This window comes from Haliotis rubra, unplaced genomic scaffold (assembly GCF_003918875.1).
Source record: "Haliotis rubra isolate DU_JTF1 unplaced genomic scaffold, ASM391887v1 Scf11, whole genome shotgun sequence".
Lineage (NCBI taxonomy): Eukaryota > Metazoa > Mollusca > Gastropoda > Lepetellida > Haliotidae > Haliotis > Haliotis rubra.
In genome coordinates, this window is record NW_025765003.1 from 2197351 (window position 1) to 2210307 (window position 12957).

Here is a 12957-nt window from a genome sequence, read left to right on the forward strand (position 1 = left end):
CATTGTCTACTTTGATGAGTGAGAATTGTTTTACGTCGCTTTTAGCAATATTCCAGCAATATCATGATTCGGGACTCCGGAAAGGCCCTTCACGCATTAATTGTATCGAATCTAACCCGTGTCTTCGGCTTGGCGAGTGAACATTTAAACACTTAACTAGGCATCCCCGCCGCCCCTTTGATGAAGATAACAGGGTCAGATACATCTTTTTAGGGCATTTTACAGCATTCTCATACATTTTTCAAACACATCCCAGGACATGTCACAACCAGGACAAGTTAACATCACGCAAGGTTTTTCCAGACACGTAATTTCCTAGAAAAGCTAATTTGAGAAATGACGTATCATACCTGTGGTAGTATAAATGTGCCTTGCTTCACAGAAATATCTCATTCAGTGGTGTCTGTGGAGCAAGTGCCGCATATGAACGAGATGATATATTCGATGGACTCAACGGATTGATCAGCCCAGAATTTCCCGATGTTGTAAGTATGACGTTGATCTTTCATGCAGTACTGACTGACTGACTGAGTTTGGTTTTACCCCGCTTTTAGCAATATTCCAGCAACATCACGGCGGGGGACACCAGAAGTGGGCTTCACACATTTTACCCGGGTCTTCGCCGTGACGAGCCAATGCTTTAACCACAAGGCTACCCCACCGCCCCTTTCATGCAGTAAAATATTTCATTTACAAACATATCATGAAGGTTGCTATGTAACACTAAGATTTTCTCCATACGTGATCAATACATTTCTGTTAACAATGCCATTATACGCGGATGGTATTTAGCAGTTCCGGAAGAAAGCTTGTTTCGTTCCTCACATGGAAAAAGTAATACCCCAGTAAGGACATATCAAGGTTAAATGTCAAAAGAAATCCGCTCATTACCGAATATTCCACAGGGTACATGCACATAAACAGGCCCAGATCCTACTCGAGAAATTCCACCGTCGATGCATTATTTACAGCCCGTGGGACAGCTTTTCCTTGAACAGGGGACAATGGAAGCTGAAATTTTCCATACACACGTTAATGGCTAATAGCATGATATGTATTATGATCAGATTTGACGCTGTCCCTCTGCTTGAACGGTCAGGTCAAATTTGCTTCATGTGTTCTATGTGGAACTACACTTTTATATTTTGTGAGCTCTGTAAAACGGTTATTGATTGTTAAACCAAAGAAACCAGGCTTGAATGAAAAGACCATGAAAACGCCTTCTCTGCTGTCAAACACAGCCACAACAGAAATGTTATTGACGTCATATCAAGCATTGATACCATATCGTTTGATTAAATTTTGCGCCAAACGCTGCATTCAACAATATTTTAGCTGTGTGACGTCGGTCTGTATGTATGCTGGTCTTAAAGAAAGCGTTAACAAAGTATGTTCAAAAGCGTCTGTCACACAGCCTAAAAATACATGCGATGTTGGCAGCCATCTAATCCCTCCAATACATCTAGACTGACATTAAAAGAGGCCTTTTAAAACCCTGAATGACTTTGTCTGTTGAAACAGGCGTCAATGAAGAAATTAAAAAAAATGAATGGACTGGTCTGTTAGGACTAGGTGTCAGTGACGAAATTAAAAAACCCCCAACTAAATGGCTTGGTCTGTTGAAACAGGCGTCAATGACGAAATCCCAAAACAACATGAATGGACTGTTGAAGCAGGTGAAACGTTTCATTTCTAAAGTTTGAAGTAATAAACTGTCCAGATATTCCAAATGATATGTGCACACATGGGGATGTGCTTAGTTTGGTTTCATGTCACTGACCCTTGGCATATATGACATAAAACACTTGCCAGGGTAATGGACGTGTATGGACAATGATGTAAATAAATGTATTTCAATAAAATATTACCAACATACCCAAACTGGGCATACACATACATGTAATACAATGTTTTGGAATGCATGGAAATTAGTGCAAATCAATAAATACAAATACTATTCGTGCAGTGTTATCCCATTCGGCGACCACAGTATTTAAACTGATTAGGAAACATTAACTATTGCATGTTGGTCATTTTGCCTTGTTGAAACACAGAAAAACTGTAGCGCGAATAAGGTTGCGCAACAGAGAGGAAAATGACCAGTCTTCCTATAAGCGAGTGAAGCGAGCAAAGGTTGGAAACCTCGCTTCGGTTCGAAAAATATTGTTAATGTCCAAATATAATATCGCCACCATCAAAGGTAGACCCCCATTTCCTCACAGGGTTGTTCTCTCCGATTTCCAACCTCATATTTAATCATCACTCGCGTAAAATATACTTCATTTAACATTTTAAGCGCCACACTTGGCATATCATATCGTTCTTTGCCTCCATTACCCCTGTCAACTTCCGGTTCTGTCGGGTTCAACGGAGTGAAACCACCTCGAGTGGATAAGTATAATGAGGCATATTTGGTACACCAGTGGGCAGGTGCATATTAACAATTCGTTCATAAATGCCTCCCTTCAGAATGGACCCACGAAGATCCGGGTTTGAATTGGTTTTAGCAGCCCACGCTTGTAAGAGGCGAGTAACGGGACTGGGTGGTAATGCTCTCTGACTTGGCTGATACATGTCATCATATACCAAATAGAGATCGATGCTTATGATGTTGATCACTGGATTGTCTGGTTCAGGCTGAATTTTTACAGACCGCCGTCAATTCATTTTCTTAAAATTTACAAAAAGCACCACTCTAGTCTTTGGTTACTACATGTAGCAGGCTGGGATGGAGCGTCTTTCTTAAAAAGTTTTTAATCGGTGCTCCGGAAAGGAAATCCACCGTCCGTTTTGAGATCCGAATCGTTTCCATGGAAAAAAATAAAAAAAGATAAATGCCCCAAATCCTAAAATAGCTAAAGACACAATTTGATCCATTTGATATATCTAAGTTTTGTTAGAAGATATAAAGCGGTTTTTCAACTCGTTTTATTGTATTTCTGTCATGAAAACATTTATATTTATGTAAATAAATGGGAATCATTACCATAGCTATAAACAGTTCTATAAAAAGACGTTTTTCGTTGTCACTACATATGGCAACGTGATGTGATAGCGCAGTTCCATAATGTATCAATATTGAAATAGTACATACACAAAATAACTATGAACTCTATCAAATGTTTTTGTTTTTGCTATTAACAGATCCCAAGGAAGACGCCATACCCGCAGGGATGAATATCAAGGGCATGGAAGAAGAAGAAGAGGAGGACAAAGAAGACAGATGGGATTTGAACGATTAAGAGATCTCATAGATGAAGACAATTTAGAAAATATAACCCTGGAACTGGCAAGTGATAAGAGTGGCTTTGAATCAATGTTACATAGTCATTCTATGACATTTGATGAAATCAGGCTTGTACTTGCTGTGGTTGACAAAACATGCAGTACAGATCACAAGGAAGGACTGAAAAAGGTCCTGAAGACACTATGCACATCAGGTTTTCTGGATACACATCTTGTGAACTTTTTTGAACGGCTTAACCACTATGACGAGATTGCAGACTACACTAATCATGTGTTTGTTATATGTGAGGAAATACTGAAGAAAAGCCCAAGGTATGCAGGGAAATGCGTTGATGCTTTGCAACGTATTGGATGTGCTTTCAGTGATTGCGATATTATCCATGATAACCCAGAACTCGAAGCACATAGAGCGGAGCTGGAGAGGACATGCATTCAGCATGTAGTATTTGGTCAAGGCAGAAGTGACGAAGAGGAACCACCAGACAATTACAGGAACCTTGAGATGTTTCCCAGTTCGCAGGACCTGTTGTCAGATGAGCAGCCATTCCTGAGACAGAACAAAGACAAGGGAGCCTACTCTAACTTAGACACCTACCTTGATGTTCAGTTCCGGTTATTAAGGGAGGATTACATCCAGCCATTGAGGAAAGGCATACTGGAGTACAAACAAAGCAGATTTGACAAAGCTCCGAACAAAGTTGCAGATACATGGTTGTATCATGATGTTCAAATAATGCGCTCAGTTTGTTCTGATGACATTGACACTAGGTTGACTTTTGATGTTTCTCGTGTTGGAAGAATTCGATGGCAGTCAAGTAAACGGTTGATCTATGGTTCACTAGTGTGTCTCTCAAGGGACAACTTTGAGACCATGCTCTTTGCAACTGTTACAAATAGAACTGTCCGCGATTTATTAAAGGGGAACATACAGGTAAGGTTTGAGCAAGATTTTGACATTGTTCTCAACATATCGCCAACTGACACATTTGTTATGGCTGAAACTCCAGCTTATTTTGAAGCTTATAGGCACGTCCTTTCAAGGCTCCAACAGATTGAAGATTCACTTCCATTCCAACGCTATCTTGTTCATTGTGAAACAAACATCCAGCAGCCAGGATATTTAAATCGTGATGTGCGATACGATATGAGTGCTCTTGGAAAATACACGGACAATCTTACATCAGTACCAGTACTAAACACAAGCAAATGGCCACCACAAAGGTCTTATGATCTGAATGAGGTTCAGCTACAGGCAGCAAAGACAGCTCTCGCTAAGGAACTAGCCATTATTCAGGGACCACCAGGCACAGGCAAGACATATGTAGGGTTGAAGATCATGCAAGTTCTCTTGAAAAACAAGGACCATTTAGGGTCCAACAGTGGGATCCTCGTTGTGTGTTACACCAATCATGCCTTGGACCAGTTCCTTGAAGGAATACACAAGTTCCATCCACATGGTATCATTCGAGTTGGAGGGCGAAGCAGTAGCACAATTCTTGAACCTTACAACCTGAAAGAGCTTCGCATGGACAGAAGAAGAAAGAAAAGAATGAGGCAAATTGTTCATGATAATTTTTTGGAATGTAAAGACAAAATGGCAGCTATCAAAAACACAGTTGAAGAAGTTGGTTGTAGAATCGAGGCAAGCATGCTCGGTGTTCTTCATGAGGATACATTGAGGCCACACATGGAAAGTCATCACTGGAGGAGCCTGTTAAACAGGTTCAGAGTGGGCAAACAATCGGCAATTTTATCATGGCTTGAGTTTAAACACCTGCCAGTGAGTACTGGTGTTCAAACAACATTCCAGCGACTCATAGATGAGTGGACAAGAGCAATTCTTGATTTTGTCAGATGTAAAGAATCAGCCATGGAGGATCCGTCTTATGCTGGTGATATTTTGTCGATGCCATTTGTTGACAGAGCTCATGTGTACAAAATATGGCTCGATAAATTCAGACAAAATGTCACTCGGGAAAAGGGAAAAATTGAGAAAGAGTGTCAAGCTGAAACAGTTATCAAAGGTAAAGGTAAAGACTTCATACTTCGAAAGTTGACTGCTCAGCTCAGACAAGCAGCGATGGCTATACTACCAGATGCCTGCTTACAACAGTTTGTTCCAAGACGGGCGTACGACCTTATCAAGGACACATACTCTGAATATCATGATGAATACTCAATAAAATTTGGCTTGGAGCTACACCTCATGTAGATGTAGCTGAAGTTGACCTATATGATGCCATTCAGGAACTGAATGAAATCAGTTCAGGGCTCTCAAATGCAGATGAAGCAGCAGCTATCATTACTGGACACAGATATATTGATGATGAGGTGGATATTTTCACAAACCGATCAAGCAGACAATCAGCCCAGATGTCGAAAGCCATAAATAACCTGGCTCTTAGTTTTCAGTCGCTTCTATCCACTACAGTACATGAAGGAAAACAGAGCGCCAATGAACAGGTTCAAGCTCAACACAAACGAAATCAGAAGAAACGACTGGAGAGGATTTTAATGGAAGCACAGCCCATCAATACACAAATACTGCATTGCAGAGACGTGTGGGATTTGGATATGACTGATCGGGAATCTTTGTACAAGACATGGGTAACAGCGTATCAGCACCACTGGAAAGTATCTATTAAAGATAAAGAACAGGAATACAGGCAGTTATCCCAGAGACGAAAGGAAGTATTAAGGGAAGAGGATAAAGACATTCTCTCTCAAGCAGACATCATTGGAATGACAACTACAGGAGCTGCAAAACATGCAAGTCTTCTTGAAGCTGTAGCACCTCGTATTGTCATAGTAGAGGAGGCGGCTGAAGTTTTGGAGTCCCACATAATCACAACCCTCAACCCTGAGTGCCAACAACTCATTCTAATAGGAGACCACCAACAGCTGAGACCAAACCCTACAGTCTACGAACTGGCCAGGAAATACAATCTTGACATATCGCTGTTTGAACGACTGGTAAAGAATGGGCTACATCATGTGACTTTAGAATTGCAACATAGGATGAGACCAGAGATATCTGTTCTAATGAAACACATTTACCCGAAATTAAAAGATCACATCTCAGTTACAGAATGTAACTCTATCCGTGGTGTTGACAAGAACGTGTTCTTCCTATCCCACCAACATAGGGAACACCATCTAAATGAAACTATGAGCAAGTCAAATGAACATGAAGCATCTTTTATTGTAGCCTTGTGTCGGTACTTTCTGCTCCAGGGCTACGAAGCATCAGACATCACAATACTTGCTGCTTATACTGGACAGATCTCACTAATCAAAAGACACATGGGAAAGGAGATTGACCTGTTCCAAGATGTCCGTTTGACTTCTGTTGACAATTTTCAAGGAGAAGAATGCAAGATTGTCCTTTTGTCATTTGTCCGCAGCAATGAGGAAGGGTCTGTTGGCTTCTTGAGTATTGACAATAGGATTTGTGTTGCGCTCTCACGAGCAAGGGAAGGGATGTTTGCTGTTGGGAATTTCCATCTATTTGCAGAGAAAAGCCCATTGTGGGCTAGTATTGTAGGGACTCTACAATCAACAAACTCTATTGGTCCACACATGCTATTAAGGTGTACGAACCATCCAGAAATGACAATTTCAGTCTCAAGTGCAAGGGACTTTGAGAAAGCTCCCAGTGGTGGATGTACAAAGAGCTGCGGTGTCAGACTAAAGTGTGGTCACACGTGTGACAAACTTTGTCATGTAAATGACATAGAACATACAGAGCATCCATGTACCAAATTATGCATGGTGCGTCTGTCCTGCGGGCACAGATGCGCTGGTATTTGTGGAGAATGTGCCGAAAATTCACTGCATGCTGGGATAAAGGTGACTAAATGGATACAGTTTGGCCACAATGAATCAAGACCTTGCATTTTGCCGAAGTGCGTCGGACGCTGTGCACGGCCTCTTCCCTGTGGCCATCCATGCAAAGGGATTTGTGGAGACTGCACACGAAATGGCTGCATGGAAAAGTGTGATGAGATAGTCAATGTAACACTGACATGTGGACACGTTTATCAGATGCAGTGTCTAGTCTCAAAGAAAAGCTACAAATGCTCTCGCAAATGTGAGCAGCAACTCGCTTGTGGACACAAATGCATGCAGACCTGCAGCCAGTGCAGAATGGTTGGTCATGTTAAGAAGTGTGTTGTCGCAACGAAACATACATTTCCATGTGGACATGCTATTAAGACTGAATGTCACAGTTCAGGTTTACAAAAGAGATGTCTACAGCCTTGTACAAAGCTACGTCCCTGTGGCCATCCATGCAAAGGGACTTGTGGAGACTGCACGCGAAATGGCTGCATGGAAAAGTGTGATGAGATAGTCAATGTAACACTGAAATGTGGACACGTTTATCCGATGCAGTGTCTAGTCTCAAAGAAAAGCTACAAATGCTCTCGCAAATGTGAGCAGCAACTCGCTTGTGGACACAAATGCATGCAGACCTGCAGCCAGTGCAGAATGGTTGGTCATGTTAAGAAGTGTGTTGTCGCAACGAAACATACACTTCCATGTGGACATGCTATTGAGACTGAATGCCACAGTTCAGCTTCACAGAAGAGATGTCTACAGCCTTGTACAAAGCTACGTCCCTGTGGCCATCCATGCAGAGGGATTTGTGGAGACTGCATACAAAATGGCTGCATGGAAAAGTGTGACGAGATAGTCAATGTAACACTGAAATGTGGACACGTTTATCAGATGCAGTGTCTAGTCTCAAAGAAAAGCTACAAATGCTCTCGCAAATGTGAGCAGCAACTCGCTTGTGGACACAAATGCATGCAGACCTGCAGCCAGTGCAGAATGGTTGGTCATGTTAAGAAGTGTGTTGTCGCAACGAAACATACACTTCCATGTGGACATGCTATTGAGACTGAATGTCACAGTTCAGCTTTACAAAATAGATGTCTACAGCCTTGTACAAAGCTACGTCCCTGTGGCCATCCATGCAAAGGGATTTGTGGAGACTGCACACGAAATGGCTGCATGGAAAAGTGTGACGAGATAGTCAATGTAACACTGAAATGTGGACACGTTTATCAGATGCAGTGTCAAGTTTCAAAGAAAAGCTACAAATGCTCTCGTAAATGTGAGCAGCAACTCGCTTGTGGACACAAATGCATGCAGACCTGCAGCCAGTGCAGAATGGTTGGTCATGTTAAGAAGTGTGTTGTCGCAACGAAACATACATTTCCATGTGGACATGCTATTGAGACTGAATGTCACAGTTCAGCTTTACAAAAGAGATGTCTACAGCCTTGTACAAAGGTACGTCCCTGTGGCCATCCATGCAAAGGGATTTGTGGAGACTGCACACGAAATGGCTGCATGGAAAAGTGTGACGAGATAGTCTATGTAACACTGAAATGTGGACACGTTTATCCGATGCAGTGTCTAGTCTCAAAGAAAAGCTACAAGTGCTCTCGTAAATGTAAGCAGCAACTCGCTTGTGGACACAAATGCATGCAGACCTGCAGCCAGTGCAGAATGGTTGGTCATGTTAAGAAGTGTGTTGTCGCAACGAAACATACATTTCCATGTGGACATGCTATTGAGACTGAATGTCACAGTTCAGCTTTACAAAAGAGATGTCTACAGCCTTGTACAAAGCTACGTCCCTGTGGCCATCCATGCAAAGGGACTTGTGGAGACTGCACACGAAATGGCTGCATGGAAAAGTGTGACGAGATAGTCAATGTAACACTGAAATGTGGACACGTTTATCAGATGCAGTGTCTAGTCTCAAAGAAAAGCTACAAATGCTCTCGTAAATGTGAGCAGCAACTCGCTTGTGGACACAAATGCATGCAGACCTGCAGCCAGTGCAGAATGGTTGGTCATGTTAAGAAGTGTGTTGTCGCAACGAAACATACATTTCCATGTGGACATGCTATTGAGACTGAATGTCACAGTTCAGCTTTACAAAAGAGATGTCTACAGCCTTGTACAAAGCTACGTCCCTGTGGTCATCCATGCAAAGGGATTTGTGGAGACTGCACACGAAATGGCTGCATGGAAAAGTGTGACGAGATAGTCTATGTAACACTGAAATGTGGACACGTTTATCAGATGCAGTGTCTAGTCTCAAAGAAAAGCTACAAATGCTCTCGTAAATGTGAGCAGCAACTCGCTTGTGGACACAAATGCATGCAGACCTGCAGCCAGTGCAGAATGGTTGGTCATGTTAAGAAGTGTGTTGTCGCAACGAAACATACATTTCCATGTGGACATGCTATTGAGACTGAATGTCACAGTTCAGCTTTACAAAAGAGATGTCTACAGCCTTGTACAAAGCTACGTCCCTGTGACCATCCATGCAAAGGGATTTGTGGAGACTGCACACGAAATGGCTGCATGGAAAAGTGTGATGAGGTAGTCAATGTAACACTGAAATGTGGACACGTTTATCCGATGCAGTGTCTAGTCTCAAAGAAAAGCTACACATGCTTTGGCAAATGTGAGCAGCAACTCGCTTGTGGACACAAATGCATGCAGACCTGCAGCCTGTGCAGTATATTTGGTCATGTTCAGAAATGTCGTCATAAATGTGAGCAATAACTGGATTGAGGACACAAGTAATTTAAAACTGTAGCTAATGTAATTTGTTCTGGTATGTTACGTGTGCTGTTACGAGAAACAAGAGACTTAAAAAACTATGAATCGACCTTAAAAGGAGATAACACGACGCTAATCGAAATGGCTAGCTCAGCAAGATAACATGAGACCAAACCGGACAATCGACCAGTCACGATCTGAGCTAGGATTGGTCTTATCACCTTGGCGGAATGGTCCAAGAATGTCATTGTGTATGAATTACGTAGATAGATGATGCTGTCAATCAGTGGATTGTCTGGTCCAGACTGGATTATTTGTAGATCTCCGCTCTAATATTGTGTCGGCAAACACCAAACAGAACCCGACAATCACTATTATGGTGTGATAGGAGACTAACAGTTTGCAATAATGACAGCAGAATGTCATTATATATACCTGTAAACAGCATTTACGAAACAGGATGTCCTACCATTGCTTAATTCTTATAGGAGTATTATGTATTACCTCAGGCTAAGGATAAGATGAAACAAAACTTCGATTGCCATTTAAAAGATTATTTAACATGAATGCATAAGAGTTCGTATGGCTGAAAACATGGCCTGATGAATTGACAAAAAAATGTCAATGAAATATCACGTCATCCATGCAAAGGGATTTGTGGAGACTGCACACGAAATGGCTGCATGGAAAAGTGTGATAAGATAGTCAATGTTACACTGAAATGTGGACACGCTTCTCTGATGCAGTGTCAAGTCTCAAAGAAAAGCTACAAATGCTCTCGTAAATGTGAGCAGCAACTCGCTTGTGGACACAAATGCACGCAAACTTGCAGCCAGTGCAGAATGTTTGGTCATGTTAAGAAGTGTATTGTCGCAACGAAACATACATTTCCATGTGGACATGCTATTGAGACTGAATGTCACAGTTCAGCTTTACAGAAGAGATGCCTACAGCCTTGTACAAAGGTACGTCCCTGTGGTCATCCATGCAAAGGGATTTGTGGAGACTGCACACGAAATGGCTGCATGGAAAAGTGTGATAAGATAGTCAATGTTACACTGAAATGTGGACACGCTTCTCTGATGCAGTGTCAAGTCTCAAAGAAAAGCTACAAATGCTCTCGCAAATGTGAGCAGCAACTCGCTTGTGGACACAAATGCACGCAAACTTGCAGCCAGTGCAGAATGTTTGGTCATGTTAAGAAGTGTGTTGTCGCAACGAAACATACATTTCCATGTGGACATGCTATTGAGACTGAATGTCACAGTTCAGCTTTACAGAAGAGATGCCTACAGCCTTGTACAAAGGTACGACCCTGTGGTCATCCATGCAAAGGGATTTGTGGAGACTGCACACGAAATGGCTGCATGGAAAAGTGTGATAAGATAGTCAATGTTACACTGAAATGTGGACACGCTTCTCTGATGCAGTGTCAAGTCTCAAAGAAAAGCTACAAATGCTCTCGTAAATGTGAGCAGCAACTCGCTTGTGGACACAAATGCACGCAAACTTGCAGCCAGTGCAGAATGTTTGGTCATGTTAAGAAGTGTGTTGTCGCAACGAAACATACATTTCCATGTGGACATGCTATTGAGACTGAATGTCACAGTTCAGCTTTACAAAGAGATGCCTACAGCCTTGTACAAAGGTACGTCCCTGTGGTCATCCATGCAAAGGGATTTGTGGAGACTGCACACGAAATGGCTGCATGGAAAAGTGTGACGAGATAGTCTATGTAACACTGAAATGTGGACACGTTTATCAGATGCAGTGTCTAGTCTCAAAGAAAAGCTACAAGTGCTCTCGTAAATGTGAGCAGCAACTCGCTTGTGGACACAAATGCATGCAGACCTGCAGCCAGTGCAGAATGGTTGGTCAGTCCCTGTGGCCATCCATGCAAAGGGATTTGTGGAGACTGCGCACGAAATGGCTGCATGGAAAAGTGTGATGAGATAGTCAATGTAACACTGAAATGTGGACACGTTTCTCCGATGCAGTGTCAAGTTTCAAAGAAAAGCTACTCATGCTTTGGCAAATGTGAGGAGCAACTCGCTTGTGGACACAAATGCATGCAGACCTGCAGCCTGTGCAGTATATTTGGTCATGTTCAGAAATGTCGTCATAAATGTGAGCAATAACTGGATTGAGGACACAAGTAATTTAAAAACTGTAGCTAATGTAATTTGTTCTGGTATGTTACGTGTGCTGTTACGAGAAACAAGAGACTTAAAAAACTATGAATCGACCTTAAAAGGAGATAACACGACGCTAATCGAAATGGCTAGCTCAGCAAGATAACATGAGACCAAACCGGACAATCGACCAGTCACGATCTGAGCTAGGATTGGTCTTATCACCTTGGTGGAATGGTCCAAGAATGTCATTGTGTATGAATTACGTAGATAGATGATGATGCTGTCAATCAGTGGATTGTCTGGTCCAGACTGGATTATTTGTAGATCTCCGCTCTAATATTGTGTCGGCAAACACCAAACAGAACCCGACAATCACTATTATGGTGTGATAGGAGACTAACAGTTTGCAATAATGACAGCAGAATGTCATTATATATACCTGTAAACAGCATTTACGAAACAGGATGTCCTACCATTGCTTAATTCTTATAGGAGTATTATGTATTACCTCAGGCTAAAGATAAGATGAAACAAAACTTCGATTGCCATTTAAAAGATTATTTAACATGAATGCATAAGAGTTCGTATGGCTGAAAACATGGCCTGATGAAGGTACAAAAAAATGTCAATGAAATATCACGTCGAAGAGTGATGAAACTGTTTTCTATGAAAGGTTCCATGTCATCATCACAAAATGGGCCAACAAAGTCAAGTTGTGCTGCCTTTTTAATACATGTTTAACATTCATTTCATCGCTATTTTGACGTGAAATTTGACAATCGAGACTGGTTATTATCTGGCATTTACCTTTGATATTGATTTTTTTAGATGACGTCAACTTCATCTGAAATGCGCCATCGGTTACTTAAGTTATTTAGTTCCATATTATAAATATGAATAGTAGTAACCGATGTGTATGAATAGTAGAAGCTTTGCATATTTAGTTTATGCATGACCCGGGACAAACTGCTTTGTTCATTTGTATTTATTTTTA

General features: G+C 41.7%; 2 protein-coding genes across 2 annotated transcripts; both read left to right on the forward strand.

Annotated features, from left to right (window-relative positions):
- The first annotated feature begins 363 nt into the window (after nt 1-363).
- On the forward strand, nt 364-5477 carry LOC124284416 (NFX1-type zinc finger-containing protein 1-like). The gene is made up of 2 exons (XM_046720504.1): nt 364-485; nt 3145-5477. Exons 1-2 carry the CDS (start codon nt 481-483, stop codon nt 5456-5458), a joined length of 2319 nt encoding a protein of 772 aa, XP_046576460.1. The 5' UTR covers nt 364-480; the 3' UTR covers nt 5459-5477.
- Nucleotides 5465-12710, forward strand: LOC124284428 (NFX1-type zinc finger-containing protein 1-like). The gene is made up of 2 exons (XM_046720512.1): nt 5465-7543; nt 11731-12710. The coding sequence occupies exons 1-2, from the start codon at nt 5620-5622 to the stop codon at nt 11964-11966; spliced, it is 2160 nt and encodes a 719-aa protein (XP_046576468.1). The 5' UTR covers nt 5465-5619; the 3' UTR covers nt 11967-12710.
- Nucleotides 12711-12957: the final 247 nt, after the last annotated feature.